This window comes from Phoenix dactylifera, unplaced genomic scaffold, assembly GCF_009389715.1.
Source record: "Phoenix dactylifera cultivar Barhee BC4 unplaced genomic scaffold, palm_55x_up_171113_PBpolish2nd_filt_p 000356F, whole genome shotgun sequence".
NCBI classification, from domain to species: domain Eukaryota; kingdom Viridiplantae; phylum Streptophyta; class Magnoliopsida; order Arecales; family Arecaceae; genus Phoenix; species Phoenix dactylifera.
Genome location: NW_024067814.1, coordinates 290406 through 307494, shown reverse-complemented (window position 1 = coordinate 307494; position 17089 = coordinate 290406). Strand labels below are relative to the sequence as shown.

At 40.5% G+C, this 17089-nt stretch overlaps 1 protein-coding gene across 2 annotated transcripts in view; it reads left to right on the top strand.

The window, feature by feature from the left end:
* The window catches only part of LOC103697946 (AT-hook motif nuclear-localized protein 1-like), a 35261-nt gene extending 20419 nt beyond the window's left edge, over window positions 1–14842 (top strand). The window contains exons 3-6 of one of the 2 annotated variants that reach the window (XM_039118479.1): window positions 715–821; window positions 2595–2726; window positions 13463–13623; window positions 14176–14842. In XM_039118479.1, coding sequence (XP_038974407.1) covers window positions 715–821; window positions 2595–2607 — 120 coding nt within the window. In that variant the 3' untranslated portion in view covers window positions 2608–2726; window positions 13463–13623; window positions 14176–14842. The remainder of the gene's footprint in view (window positions 1–714; window positions 822–2594; window positions 2727–13462; window positions 13624–14175) is intronic. The other variant, XM_039118478.1, reaches the window with a different exon arrangement.
* The last annotated feature ends 2247 nt before the right edge of the window (window positions 14843–17089 follow it).

The following is a 17089-nucleotide window of genomic DNA, read 5'->3' as shown; positions in this document are numbered from 1 at the left end:
AAAGGGTTAATTTTTACTGCTTCTGTTTTCTGTTTGCGGTCATTCTAGGGTTGACTCCACTTGTGCTGGGGTCGACTCGTACTCCACAAGAGTCGACTCATGATTCTCCAGGGTCGACTTATCCACTATAAAACTTCCTAAACTCTTCAAAGAACTTCTCTATGCTTCTCTAGCCTTTCAACCTCAATGAGCTTCCTATAAAACAAATTAACTACTCCATGAATACAATCATTATACTCAAACATTTTGTACTCATCAAAATCAATCCATTGGGTCAACATTCAATCTGTATTATCTAATTGTATTTGGTCTGTCCACTAACAGTCTGCCTAGTCTATAACAATTTTAAATACCAATCTGCCACCAATAGGATCTCTTCTGTTTGCCAGATCTGATAAAAATGCATTACTTCACAATGTAACATGAGAAATAAATTTTAAAAAAAAAGAAATAATTGGGGAAAATGGAAAGGAATAGAAGAAGATTGAGAACATTAGGAAGTAGAATAAGAAGAAAAAGGAAAGAGTAGCCTGCAGGCTTTCTTGCTTTCACTAAAGTTCTCTGCCTGCAACTTCTGCCAAAATAATGATACAGCACACCTGGGTATCCTAGAACTTTCAGTCCGCCCACCTTACTCCTTTACGAATAATGATCCATCATTCCATGTGTTTCACTATCATAATTGACTATTACATTATTTTTTCTTTTTTGCAGATGTTTGATGAGGATTCAATGCAGAGTAAGATGGCTGGACCAAAAGTTCTAGTCCACCTCGGTGTACCATATCACTGTCCTTTCCAGAAATCCCACTCTATAGCCATGTATGTGTACTCTTTAATAGGTTCACTGGTCACAAATCCCGCCCAACAAGGAATCTGCGAAAGGAAATTAACAAAACCCAAAACCAACCAGCCAGATTCAATTATATCTATTTCCTACTCTAACTAGGCTCTAGAAATAGTGAACCGGTAGCCAGTTATTTATTGTCTCATAACAACTAAGGGGCCACCTATGTTCTCCTAAATAGGACTACATTAAAAGTAAATTAGCATTGTTGTGCATCTATACTCCAATAGCCAACATCCATTACATTTCCTAAAGGGCCTAGCCAAAAGGAAAAGAAATCCTAATAATCTTTTCCTTTTTTGGGTGTTATCAAATCCCTTCTCCCTCCCCAAGGACAATAATTGTTATCGCCCTTTAGTAAAGGTCCTTGAATCAGTGCCTAGAGCTGGTTAATCGCTATTGATTGAATTCGACATCACAAGAGGCATGTTTTGTATCCTTGAAATGATATTCGACCATGCCATATTACCACTACATGCCTTTCTTAGTTTCTATACATACTTGTACCGATGCACTTAGTACTAAGAGAATCTACAATGTGATTCATGGAATTTGCTTGACATTAGGTTGTGAAGTAAACATGTTTCAGACTACATCGTGAGTGTAGATTAACACCAACTTGTCTTTCTTCTCTGTAGATGTTTTATATATGATATGTGGATGATGTCTGTTTAAGTTTGAAAAGAATGATACAGTATCAGTTAGTTCTCTTTTAGAGTTTTATGCGTATACCCTTTTAAATATTCAAAATTGTATTAATATCCTCGTAAAGTTGCTATTTACATATATGCCCTTATAAAACACTTGTTTTGCATGTATACCCTTTTCTTTTTCTTTTTTTTGCATATGTACTCATACCATCTAATGTCGTTAAAAAATAGAAGGTTTAAAATTAAAAATAACTAAAATACCTTTATGAATAGACATGCAAAAAAGAAATTTATAAGTGTAAATATGCAAATAGCAACTTTGTGAGGGTATTCATATAATTTTACATATTTAGGAGGGTATATACTCAAGAAAATCTATTAAAAATGATCAAAACTCGTTTGAGACTTGCCAAGTCTTTCATCATTCCGTTGGATCGGCGAGTCAAAATAAAGACCAAGTCACATTGTCTTTAAGATCTTAACTTTGTCAACTTGACCAAATTAAGATCTTAAACAAAGAAAAACTGACAGTACTACTTGGCCTTTTTTTAACTTGTCAATTCAATGGAGTCATGAAAGACTTGGCAAGTCCTAGCCGAGTTTTTATTATTTTTTAATGGATTTTGTTTTGAGTATATTTTAAACTGTTTATATTTTAATGGCATTAGATGATATGGGTACATATGCAAAAAAAAGAAAACATGGGTATATATGCAAAACAAGTGTTTGATGAGGGTATACATGCAAATAGGAACTTTATGAGAGTATTTATGCAATTTCGGATATTTAGGAGGGTAGACATGCAAAAAAACTCTTTCATTATATAGGCACCTATTATTGGAGCTTATTGAGCACATGCTTCTACAAGGTTTTTCAAAGTTGCTCCTAAATATTATTAAGATTTGACCTTATAATTAATGAATATTTAGTTCTTGTATGAGAACGCATAGAAGTTAATGCTAGGGCTGAGGTTCCTGGTTGTTAGAAGCAGTTGTTGAAGTAAAAACAGTTCTTGCATATATGCAATAAGATTTTCCTTTTTTTTCATTTAAGTTGTTCTTATCTGAAATAATTGACCCCCTTTTTTTAACTTTAAAGGATGTCACTATGAAGATCATATCCTTTTCTCAACAAGGGCCTCGAGCAATTTGTATCCTGTCTGCTAATGGTATCATTTCAAATGTCACACTTCGTCAGCCTAATTCAGCTTGGGGTACATTAACTTATGAGGTATTTAAATATATCCTTCCTTTTTGGAAAAAATACTCCTTCTTCTTATTGGTTGCAAGCAACAGAGAACTGTGTAGCTTTTCTTCATAGTTTTGTGTTCTTGATTTAATTTCATTGACATGCTAGATAGCCTCATATAGATAAAGCAGTCTTGTTGATTACAGATTGATAATTTGTGTTATGGTCTGGTCTTTCTTAGGTTTTTTTTACTTGAACCCAGATTGTGAGATCTCCGTTATTGTAAAAAATGTACCTTAATACAGACATGGAGAGTAGTAAGGTCTATCCAGTTCTATATGGTCAGATAATGTCAGATAATGTTCAAGATGATTGATATTTCATCTGCACAGTTATATGATTCCTACATAGAACATTGCTGTGACCAGAATTTTAGGTCTTTGCAACTTATTCACTGTCAACATTGCACGAGGATCGTGATTGAGGAAACATGAAGTTAGAAATACTTGAATGGTTGAACCACATAATTGATGCTTAGTATTCCTCGGAAGTTCACTTTTCCCTTCCTGCTACAAATGTGTTGTTAACTCCATCCTGTATCAGACATATGCAGTCTTTGTGGAAAGTTTCGGGTGCTTTCTGGTATTTGTTTATGAATTGTAATACACGCTTTATTTAAAAATTCATGATGCAGTTAACAACTTGAACATTATATGTGCTTAATATTGCTTTTCTTATTGAATTTTGGATTGCTGCTTGTCATGCTCAAACACCTCGCAAACACCAATCTTGGTTTATTTCAATGGCCATAAAATTGTTTAGCTCCACTATCATGCATAAAATGGGAAGCATTTAGAAAGCTCTTTATTTACTATAACTTGGTATCCATGTTGCTGCTAAATAAAATGTGAGAAAAAATTACTAAATGCCTGGTATGGAGAACTTTTTGCACCAAGGTGCTTAACTCTAACAGAGAACTACAGACCAATAAGTGCAAAGAAGTCTACATCTAAAAATCTGTATAATTTTTTGAAAAGCCTTCTGATTCTCTTTAACCTATTTTTGAACTACAAAATATTGATAAAAATTCTGTTTAGAATTCTTTTAATGATAAGGTAACCTGATAGTGATGTGGCATTCAATATAACAGAAGCATAGGGATCTGATTCTAGCAAGGTCCACAATCTCGGTACCGAGTACCGTATCGGTACTTTACCGGTTCGGTATGGTATGGTCGGTACGGCACGATATGTATCATGTATCGAAATAGTTTTCTAGCCAAATTTTTATCCAGTACACTTCAATACAAGTCGGTACGCTTCAGTACGGATTGGTATGCACCTTGGTACGGCTCGGAACAGGTCGGTACACCTCGGAACAGGTCAATACGCCTCGGTACGGGGCGGAAGGGGGCTTGTACTAATTCAAAGTTGAGTTTTGTGCCGGTTTCCTTCCGGTATGGTACGGTACGTCCTGTACCAGATGGTATGGGGTGGTACAGCGGACCTTGGATTCTAAGGGTCTTTTAATATGTGCAATAATTACGAATGTCACATATAACATAAGCATAGGGGTCTTACGATATGTACATCTGATGCTAGGGGTCTAATTTGGTATATGTTTTCCCTTGTGCTGTTGAATGACGGGAATTGCAATCATCTGTAGCAGATAATATAAACAGTAGTGAGTTCTTTCCTTTCATATAGACAGGCTTCCTCTATGACAAATGCATAATTTTGTTTAACAGGATTCTTCTTATCCTTGAATTGAAGGTTGTCATATTGGACCGCAGTTTGCGACACTTAAATCGATCAAAGTGATACTTTAATCTTTACTTCTGTCAAGCTATAATATTATGTTTTTTCAACAATTTTATCTAATTTTTTAACTGGCCATTATAGTGTTGTTGTTGGACCACTGTTCCTAGTCCACTAGTGATTTTAAGTGCCACAAAAGTCTTGGTCAAGGCCTAGCACTAGCTAATCTAAGCCCGCTATTCCCAGAACCAAATGGAGTCACATCAACCCAAGCTAGGCATGTTGAACTACCGTTTCTTTCCGACCTTTTGCTTTCGTTGGGATGGTTGTAGTTGCTAAGCTAATTAGGTGATTAAATTTCCTAATTAATGTAGTTCCTGAAGAAGGCCAGCTCTGAAGTGGTAGTATTCTGTGAAGCATAGGCAAACTTTCAATAGTGGTACCTGCTTTTAAAGGCAACAAGATGAACATTTAGTTCATCTGCCATGTATTATACACGGTGCTCATACAAGGTGGCATATATGCAGTATTTAACAAGTACTTAACAAACTATTAGAATGGATAAGCATTAGCTAATTTACTTAGCTAATTTGCTCAGTAGATAGAAACATTGTCAATGTCATGACCTGTAACTTTTGTCTTTTTCTGTTTAATGTTTGTTCTTCTTTGGTGTACCTTTTTTGGTGTACTTTTTTTTAGTGTGCTCATTACATTTGTGTTAAATGACATAATGCGAATGCCTATATTTAAGAAACTGCATACATCTTCCATATTCGAGGAATTTTACTTTTGGTAAGCACATATTAGTAAATCTTTGCTTCAGAAGGCTGGAAGATGAAAGAATGCAGGAGTTGCTTAAGCAGAGTACGCAATGGATTGTATATAATCAGTAAACACCATCATCAGCGGCTAATTAGTTGGGTTTACACAACCATGCCTGATTTTTAGTTGGTGTATTTCCCAAGAAATTTCTATCAATGAAATTGATCCTTAATAAACTACATACAACTTGCTGTACATTTGATTTTATGATTATTGGTTTCAACCTAACTGTTAGATAGTATGTGTAGTTGTGTACTATGTGGTCTCCATTAATATCTCCTTCTGCATTTAAAGTAAGGCGAGTCATGTATGCATTTGGCTGTATATATGTTTTTATGTATGTGTCTGTATCTTATATATCATTATACACACACATACATACATACATACATACATATATATAGATATATATATATATATATATTATTATATATACATACATATATATATACATACATATAGATATACATACATAATATATATATACATACATATAGATATACATACATATATATATACATACATACATGCATACATATATATACATGCATACATGCATACATATATATACATGCATACATGCATACATATATATACATGCATACATGCATACATATATATACATGCATACATGCATACATATATATACATGCATACATGCATACATATATATACATGCATACATGCATACATGCATACATATATACATACATACATACATGCATACATTGTTGGGGTATGTGAGACCATGGTGATGAGAGAATTGAAGGAGAATTAATTCTGCATAGTTCTGTCTGGCGACTGGCGGAGTCGACTCGAGCTACAGTCGAGTCGACTCGGGAACAGTCGAGTCGACTCGAGGCTCGTCGAGTCGATCCGAGAGGAGAAAAGCCGCAAAAACCATGTTTCTGTCTGGACTGTCAGAGTCGACTCGAGCTACAGTCGAGTCGACTCGAGCTACAGTCGAGTTCGACTCGACTCGAGCCACAGTCGAGTCGACCCGAGATCGTGCCATCATACTGAAAGTTGTCCAGACGTGCCCGAGTCGACTCGAACTAAAGTCGAGTCGACTCGACTCGCGGAAAATCATACGGATGAGTTTTCTTTTGGTGTTTTGTTCGCGTTTCGACGGCTATGATCATCTGAAGGTCTTGAGACTATATATAGGACTCATGAGAGCCCTAGGGTATAGAGATTTGCCGTATATTTGAGAGAGACTCTTGTTTTGTGAGGCTAGGGTTCTAGAGAAGAAGAGGATTGGGATCCTACTTCTTGTGCAAAGGGAATTCTGTGTGAATCTCTTGAAGAGCGATCGCTTGTGATCGTTCGGGTGTGTGCTATCTCTGTAATCAGATCATCCTAATTGAGATTTGGAGCGGTGGAGGACGTAGGCTACTTGTAGCCGAACCTCGTTACATCTTTATGTTTGCTTGCTATTTTCTTCCTTCTTCTTCCTTTGATCTTTGATAATCCGTTGCGGTGCTCAAGTGTTTTACCCTACTGATACCACGGGGTAATCTTTTGCCCTTCGTAGGCGGAGCGAAGAGGTGATCCTTGAGTCCGGTCGAGGGAGCGAGAGAGTGCTTATCCGTTTGTTCTCTCTTGCTTGTCCGACGTCGGTGGCGGCGCTGGTGTGAGTGGGTTCCGGCGGGCGCGACAACAATTGGTATCAGAGCTATTGGTTTTCTGCAATGGCGGATGAAGGGAAGTTGCGAATTGAGAAGTTCAATGGCACGAACTTCGGGTTTTGGAAGATGCAAATAGAGATTACCTTTACCAGAAGGATCTCTATTTACCTCTTGGAGGTAGAGCAAAGAAAAGACTGGAGGTCCTCGATCGGAAGACGCTCGGCACCATCAGATTGTCACTTGCATCCCAAGTGGCATTCAACATCAAAAACGAGAAGACGACGATGGAGTTGATGGCAACATTGTCGCGGATGTACGAGAAACCCTCAGCATCAAACAAGGTATTTCTCATGAAGAGGTTGTTTAATCTTCGTATGAAAAATGGCGGCAGCATAGCAGAATACCTCAACGAGTTCAATGGACTCACGGCCCAGTTGGAGTCAGTGGAGATTAGTTTTGACGATGAGATTCGGGCATTGCTAATCCTCTCCGGATTGCCTGATAGCTGGGAGGGCCTGGTGATGGCGGTGAGCAACTCTTCGGCAACGGGGAAGTTGATTTTGATGACGTTGTGGGAGTGCTTCTGAGTGAAGAAGCAAGAAGGAAATCTTCTGGAGCTACGGAGTCGTCTGGAAGTGCACTAAACACCTCTGACCGGGGAAGACAAAAGAAGGACGGTCGATTTCGAAGCGACTCGAAGTCGAGATCCAGCAGGTCTCGAGCACCTCAGAACAAGGGAGCGAAGTGCTGGAACTGCGGGAAGACGGGGCACTTTAGGAGGGATTGCAAATCTCCTAAAGGGAAGCAAGGCGACCACACCGAAGGAGTCAGCAAGGATCTGGCAAATCTTGCTGAAGACGGTGATATGGATGCCCTCGTTCTATCTTTCTACCTGTGACGAGTCTTGGGTGATAGACTCGGGCGCGTCTTTCCATGCTACATCCCAACGGAAGCTTCTTGGAGGATATGAGAAGGGAGACTTTGGCAAAGTCTACCTAGGGGATGGAGAGCCTTGCACCATACAAGGAAGGGGAAGCGCGGAAGTGAAGTTGGTTTCTGGATCTTCACTTGAGCTTGAGGACGTACGGCACGTGCCTCAACTGCAGAGGAATCTGATTTCTGTTGGACAGTTGGCGAGCCAGGGGTACAAGGCTACTTTCACAGCTGATCAGTGGAAGATATCCAGGGTTCGTTGACGGTGGCTAGTGGCAAGAAGGTTGGGACACTTTATGTCACCAACGGCACGGAGAACTCTATTGGAGTTGTTGCAGCAGATGTGGACACCAAGTTATGGCATTGTAGACTTGGGCACATGAGTTATCAGGGACTGGAGGTGATGCACCAGTTGGGAAAGCTGCAGGGTCTCAGGAGTGTTGAGATGGACTTCTGTGAGGATTGTGTTCTCGGAAAGCAGAAGCGTGTTTCATTCAACAAAGAAGGTAAACCTCGGAAGCAAGAAAAGCTAGATCTCGTGCACACGGACGTGTGGGGGCCTGCACCAGTTTCTTCCATTGGTGGATCTCAGTACTATGTTACTTTTATTGATGATGCTACCAGGAAGCTTTGGGTGTTCTTCTTGAAGCACAAGTCAGAGGTATTTGGGGTCTTCAGGAGATGGCAGGCGATGGTAGAACTCGAGACAGGAAAGAGGTTGAAATGCCTGAGATCGGACAACGGTGGTGAGTATTGTAGCAGGGAGTTTGAGGACTACTGTGCAGATGCTGGGATCGTCAGGCAAGGACAGTTCCAGGAACACCACAACAAAATGGAGTTGCTGAAAGGATGAACAGAACAATTAATGAGCGTGCCAGGAGTATGAGGATACATGCTGGATTGCCACAGCAGTTTTGGGCGGAAGCAGTTAACACTGCTGCCTACTTGATCAACAGAGGGCCATCAAAGAAACTTGAATTTGGGATTCCTGAGGAAGCATGGACAGCGAAGAAGATTGATTTGGCGCACTTACGAGTATTCGGTTGTACCAGTTATGTCCATGTTGATTCCAGTCAAAGAAGCAAACTAGACGCCAAATCAAAGAAGTGTATTTTCGTTGGATACGGAGGTCAACAGTTTGGGTACCGGCTTTGGGATCCCGAACACAGGAAGATCATTCGTAGTAATGATGTGGTATTCAATGAGAAAATGCAGCAGAGCACTGAATCAGAAACAAAACCTGTTGAGCCGTGTTTTGTGGATCCTGAAGAGGAGTCTACAAATTCTGGTCAGAAGACTCAGTCAGAGCAAGAACCTGAAGCATTGGCACCCCCTCCACAACTAAGAAGGTCCACTCGTAGTACTCATGGGAAGCCTCCTCAAAGGTATGATGGGACTCTTAGTTATTTGCTGCTCACAGATAATGGCGAACCTGAATGCTTCACGGAGGCATTGGAGGTTGATACCAGGAAGGAGTGGGAGTTGGCCATGGATGATGAGATGAAGTCATTGGAGCAGAATCAAACGTGGGATTTGGTGGATCTGCCCAAGGGGAAGAAAGCACTGTCAAACAAATGGGTTTACAGGCTGAAGGAAGAGCAAGGGGGAAGAAGCGATACAAGGCCAGGCTGGTTGTAAAAGGATTTCAGCAGAGAGCAGGTATCGACTTCACAGAGATCTTTTCTCCTGTAGTCAAGATGAGTTCTATTCGAGCGGTGCTGAGCATGGTGGCAGTAGAGGATCTTCACTTAGAGCAGCTTGATGTGAAGACGGCCTTTCTCCACGGAGATCTCGATGAGGAGATATATATGCAGCAGCCGGAGGGATACATTGCAGCTGGCACGGGTGACTTAGTCTGCAAATAAAGAAAAGCCTCTATGGTTTGAAACAGGCACCCAGACAATGGTATCTCAAGTTCGATAGTTACATGCTTGAGATAGGATACAGGAGATGTCAGGAGGATCACTGTTGCTACTTCCGGGACTTCGGTACATCTTACATTATCTTGCTATTGTATGTTGATTGCAGGAGCTAGCATGCATGAGATTGCAAAATTGAAGCTGAAGCTGTCAAGAAAATTTGCAATGAAGGATCTAGGAGCAGCAAAACAGATCCTTGGGATGCGGATCAGCAGAGATAGGTCTAAACATATCCTCAGACTATCTCAGGCGGAGTACATCAGCCGAGTACTCAGGAGATTCTGCATGGAGGGTGCCAAACCTGTTGGCACACCGCTGGGTGCCCATTTTAAGCTCTCAAAAGGGCAAAGTCCGAAGACGCGGGTGGAGGAGCTCAATATGTCAAAAATCCCGTATGCATCGGCAGTGGGAGCTTGATGTACGCTATGTGTGTACGAGACCAGACATTGCTCAAGCAGTGGGAGTTGTGAGTCGCTTTATGAGCTGCCCAGGCTTGGAGCATTGGCGCCGGTCAATGGATACTGAGGTATCTGAGAGGCACTGAGCACATGTCATTTGCTATGGAGGTTCTGAGATCCAGTTACAGGGCTCTGTGGACTCAGACATGGCAGGGGACTTGGACGGAAGAAGGAGCACCGCAGGGGTACTTGTTCACCTTGGGCAGTGAGCCGTCAGTTGGATTTTCAGGTTGCAACCAGTTGTTGCATTGTCGACTACGGAGCGGAGTATGTGGCAGCCACAGAGGCGTGCAAGGAACTAATATGGCTTCAAGGCTTGATGAAGGAGCTTGGGAAGGAGCAGAAGGATTGCATGTTATATTCAGATAGTCAAGTGCAATTCATCTGGCGAAGAATTCAGCTTTCCATTCAAGGACGAAGCATATTGACATACGGTACCACTTCGTGAGGTCATTGCTCGAGCAGGGACTCGTCAAGTTGGAGAAAATTCATACAAGTCAGGATCTGCAGATATGTTGACGAAGGATCGTCACGGTGGAGAAGCTGAGGAGTTGTTCAGCTTCTGCTGGTCTTCATGCTTGAAGACGTTGAGGAGGCATCGTACCGATTTCACTAGGATGATCCAGTTTCAGCGGGAGCACAGAGGGAACCAAGTAACAAGAGGATATACCCAAGGTCTCCAAGTGGGAGATTGTTGGGGTATGTGGAGACCATGGTGATGAAGAGAATTGAAGGAGAATTAATTCTGCATAGTTCTGTCTGGCGGACTGTCGGAGTCGATCGAGCTACAGTCAAGTCGACTCGGGAACAGTCGAGTCGACCCGAGATCGTGCCAGTCATACTGAAAGTTGTCCAGACGTGCCCGAGTCGACTCGAACTAAAGTCGAGTCGACTCGAGCTCGCGGAAAATCATACGGATGAGTTTTCTTTTGGTGTTTTGTTGGCGTTTCGACGGCTATGATTCTGAAGGTCTTGAGACTATATATAGGACTCATGGAGCCCTAGGGTATAGAGATTGCCGTATATTTGAGAGAGACTCTTGTTTTGTGGCTAGGGTTCTAGAGAAGAAGAGGATTGGGATCCTACTTCTTGTGCAAAGGGAATTCTGTGTGAATCTCTTGAAGAGCGATCGCTTGTGATCATTCGGGTTGTGTGCTATCTCTGTAATCAGATCATCCTAATTGAGATTTGGAGCGGTGGAGGACGTAGGCTACTTGTAGCCGAACCTCGTTACATCTTTGTGTTTGCTTTGCTATTTTCTTCTTTCTTCTCCTTTGGTCTGATAATCCGTTGCGGTGCTCAAGTGTTTTACCCCTATTGATACCAGGGGTAATCTTTTGCCCTTCGCAGCGGAGCGAGTGGTATCCTTGAGTCCGGTGTCGGAGGGAGCGAGAGAGTGCTTATCCGTTTGTTTCTCTCTTTGCTTGTCCGACGTCGGTGGCGGCGCCGGTTGAGTGGGTTCCGGCGTGGGCGCTGACAACATACATATATATACATACATACATACATGATCATATACATAACATACATCATGCATACATATATATACATACATACATACATACATGATACATATATACATACATCATACATGCATACATATATATACATACATACATGCATATATATAATATCTATATGTATGTATATATATATATATGTATATATATACATACATACATATATATATATATATATATGTACATAGATATATATATATATTACATACATACATATATATATATATATTATATATATATGTACATAGATATATTACATAGATATAATAGTACATATATATAATAGATATATATCTACATAGATTATATATATATATTATACATAGATACACACACACACACACACATATATATACATATATACACACACACGCACATATATATATATAATATATATATATATATATATACTTATATATAGACACACACACACACACATATTATATATGTAGGGTTTTCTGCATGGATATCCTTCTAAATATCGGATTTTGTATGAATATGCTTCCAAAATTTATATTTGCATGTATACCCTCGTAAAACTTTATTATTGTACAAATGCCCCTAATATAATGGTTGTTCTAACGGTGTTAAGAAAAATTAATATTTATATTAATTAAAATAAAATAAAATTTTAAAATTATGCTATTGTCCTTATCTTTTTCTCTTGCTATCGGGATCGCGATCTATTTGCATGTCTACCAATTAAAGTATTTTTAATCATTTTATTTAAAACCGTTAATTTTTTAGCATTGTTAGATAGCATGGGTACATATGCAAAAACAAAAATAAAAAAGGTAGAATAGCAAAACAAGTGTTTTGAGAGGATATACATACATAATATTAATTTGGAAGGGTATGCATGCAAAATCCGATATTCAAAGGGATTCATGCAAAAACTCATATATATAATTCAGAGACTAACGGCCCAATTCCATAGAGATGTAATAGCTTGATGTTTATGGTTACATGAACTCTATTGAATCTCTTGGTTACATGAATTCTTCTGTTTCTGTTATTTTGTTTTTTCTCTAAGGGAATTATTAGTTTGTTAATTTCAATATCTGAATAAGTAGGGTTATGTAGAGGCCTCAGAAACACATATATGTATGTGTCTATATATATCCACACACACACACACATATGCACACATATATGTATGTATACCATACGTATATGTATGTGTGTGTGTATATATACATATATATATATATGTATGTGCATGTATATATTTTTTTTCTTTTTTTTCTTCCCAGTATACAATATGTAATCAATATTAACCTGTCTACTATTTCAAATCTGAGATTTCCGGCATACTTTTATTATATATTCATGATAATATTATCTTTCAATATTCATCAGTCTTCTGCTGTTATGCTACGATTTAGTTCTGTAGATTTTATTGCCTATTAAGGGCGTGTTTGGAGAATCCCATGAAATCTGGTTGGATACATGATATTAGAAAAACCCCATCAGAGGGAAGGGGGAGGGGGCAAGAGTGGAGACTGGGAGAGAGCACCAGAGGTTTGGGAGAGGCCCTAAAACTGTAGTAAAAAAACTAAAGACCTGAGAAGTCTTTATGTTCACCCAGCGGGAATGGGCTGGGAAGGTCCAGTTGATATGAGCCAGTCAGGTGTTGATGTGCTTTATATCTAAAATTCTATTCCTAATCCCATAGAAATCCCATAGGCATTATCTAAACAGCCCCTAATGTGTTACACATTTCACTGGATTGATTTTTAGGGGCCTGTTTGAATTACTCTCCTTATCTGGATCATTTATGCCAAATGAGAATGGAGGGACAAGAAGTCGATCAGGCGGCATGAGTGTTTCTTGGCAAGCCCAGATGGTCGAGTTGTTGGGGGAGGAGTGGCTGGTCTGATGGTAGCTGCCAGTCCTGTGCAGGTAATACTTTTTCTTCACACATTCCAGATCTCCATGCTATAAAATCTTACTGCTTTACCATTCAGGAGGCATCTCCTTATTTACTTTTTCTCTGCCCTTCTTTCAGTGCAATTTTGATGCTTGGTTTATGTGTAAATCAAAACTGTTTGCTCTACCTTCCGTTGAGTCTAAGAGTGCTTTCTCAGTAACTTACAAATCAGCATTAGAGAAATGAAAAATCATGTGTAGTTATGTGGAATTTTATACAGCCATGTAGGTAATATATATATTTTTTCATTTCTGTACATGTCTTCCTGTTCATCGGTCGTATATAAATTTGGAATCACAAAACGTTTGCAGGGTGCAACAGAATCTTATTGGCATATAACAGTATATTCAATTCCACTTAATTGCACAACATATCAATTAGCTAATATAATTTGGAAATTGAGATTCTGGTTTCAGTTATATTTTGGTCTTTCAAAAGCCTCTGTAACTTAAAGTTACATCTCGCGGTCTAGCAACAATTTAATTCAATGAATGATTGGTTTTCCTTCTGCTATCCTACAATAGATTGTAGTGGGCAGTTTTTTGCCAGGCTAACCTGATGGAGCAGAAGAGCAAGAAGCCAAAGTTAGAGACTACATCAGTCTCTTTTCCGTCAGCTACTGTCCAGATTCCCTGCTCGCGTGCAGAGGAGGCTTACAGTGGTGACCAAGGGACTAGCACTTCAGCAATGCCGGAAGACAACTCATGCCAACTACCTCCTTCAGAGGCAAAACTTGGTCTTCCTCTCCACCCTCCAGTACCTGATGACACCAGGAACTTCCCTGCTGATATCAATGCATCCTAACCTGGAGAGTGAATTCACTTGAGGCATCATACATTGCTGACCTTGGGGGCTTCCAACTGATCAGAACTTGGCACACGTTAATGTTGGTTGCTTCAGCGGCATAACAGATACTGCATTGGGGTTACTGGAGCTCTCGCACTTGTGCCTAATTTATCCTGTAAGCTCAGTAATCTACATTTTCCAACAGTAGAATCAAATAGCCTGTTTGTTTCATAGGGCTCGTACTTGATTAGCAATTCATGTGATTGTATCATCCAGTACTGTCTAGCTTTGATGATTTCCTTTATTCTAATATGCAACACTTGGGTTTTTAATCAGTTAAGCTGGAGCCAAATCTTTGCTTGTTTCAGTAAAATTTCACTCTGTGTAACTGAAATGATTGTTACTCTATTGAACTTTGATGTGTCACCTGTTCTCATTGATGTTTGAGCTAAGGCTGTCTTTAGAAAAACCCTGTTAACTGATATTACTTGCAAGAACAGAGTGGTTCGACAGTCGTGGAATCGAGCACAATATTCAACAACAATCTTTTGATGACTTTGGCATCCAACCCTATGAGATTATGGCACCCCTTGTATATTGTGAGGTTCATTCGAGAACCTAGTAGGGGTTTGGTGCATCAGTTCTCAGCAGCAAATTGAAAACTCCACCTTCTTGCTCGAGGGTTAACATACCCCTTTCTCAGTGCAACATAGCCCTTAATCTGCAACCAAATGAGTGCCAAGAAGCCTGAGATCTTTTTGCTAACTCTGCTTGCCTGTACATGCTTGACGTAACGACGTGGTGACTCACATGCGTATCAGAATTTTTAATAAAATTAGAATTCACAACACCAGTTGTTTACTATTAGTGGAGTCAAAAGATATTTGGTTTAAGTGAAGAATATCGTAGGAAAAAAAATGATAGATGCAATTAGTTGAAATATTTTAAAATTTAAAATTCCTTATTTCAATATAGAAATTAAGATGCTCACTCTCTCTTTTTCTCCCTCTCCATTAATATTTAACTCGGAAACAGGAGCTTAGCTATTATGGTTAATTACAAAACTAATAATTCTGCTCCCACTTTATCCAATGAAATGGGTCGGAGCATCTCCCTCTCTTCTCTCCATACTCTATTCATCCTTTCGATAAATTCCTCCACTCTTTTCTTCAATTCATCATCTTCCCCATTAACACCCATTTGACACCTCATCATCTCCTCCCATTTCTTTGCCATGGTCTTCTTCTGTTGATATCCATCGGCTCGTGCAAACTTCCATCTTCTATCGGCGATGGGCTGGACTTGGGCGACGCCGCCGCTGCTACTCAGCAAGAGAACGGCTATGATCAGATGGCAGATGCAGAAGGCAAGGAGCGAGCTGAGAGCTGGCTGAGAGATCAACTCCACGGTGGAATACAGCATTGTTTCCAGAATTTGGTAATGATAGGACTAACGAGCTGAAGTTGTTTGTAACGAGATGAGTCTCTGAGTTGAGGTTTTGGGCCCTATAAATACCTTCCCAACTGAGGTGTACGAGGGAAGCCTTCTTCCTTTCCTCCCAGCTCCAATATAAAAGGCTTCTTGTTGTGAAAGCTAAGGTACAGTCACATTATTGTACCACAATCTACAGGGGAATTCACGTGGCAGTTTCCCAACTTGCTGGAGGAATCAAACGCAAAGACTTTTCTACGGGAAGGAATCAAATCCACAGTCAAAGGAAGACGTCACTGAATCCAAGGTGAGATCTGAATTATGCCGGTTTATCTCATGTCCAGCAATATTGTCCCTCCAAGACCTTCTCTGAGGCTCCCATTGCGATGGTCACTGGCATAGAAGATGATCCATCAGCCGACTCGCGAGGAAGGGCTAGGTCTTCAATCTCTTCTTTTGAGAAGAGAGGCGCTGATTGCTCGGCATGTTGTGAGATTTGTTCTTGAGCCGCAAGTGCTTTTGAAGTCAGGTGATAACTACTAGGTAGGACCAGGGATGATGGGTAAGGCAGCTCAAAAGTGGCCGGAGATACTTCCTCTGATGAAAGATTTGCAGGTATGTGCCTACTGCCTTGGCTAACTCCAAATGGCCGATCGGCAATAGGTGCAGTGTAGATGTGGTGGAGGACCCTTGGTGGATACTCTTTCGATGAGGCTCTGGCCAACCATGGTCAATGTTGAAGTCGCGGGCGGACTTCGAGTTTGCAATCTTCTCCGCTTTGAGGGGTTAGAGTGGGATACTAGTCGGATTGGCCATCTGTTTAGAGAGTATCTCATTGAGAGAGTCCGGTCACTGCTAGTTACATATGTGCTAGTCCAAATGTGAGGGTTTGGAATACATCCTGTAGCCTCGAGTCAAAGTGGGAGATATCTATTGCCTCTTTCAGAGTGAGCGGCACCCGAGATAGGACTGTGCCTAGATTTGGAGGTTCGGCCTTCAACCAAGGGTGGCCCTGTTCCTTTGGAAGGTGGTTTAGGGCTCGCTGCCAACAAGATCGGTGCTGAGTAGGCAGGGACTGGGCATCCAACCTCACTGCCCTAGGTGTCAGTTAGATAAGACTGTGGACCATGCTCTATTTCAGTGCGAGCGAGCTAGGAGGGTTTGGAGGCTCGCTGATATCCCATCGGAGGCTTGGTGTCCCTTGGGCTCCTTCTTGTGGGC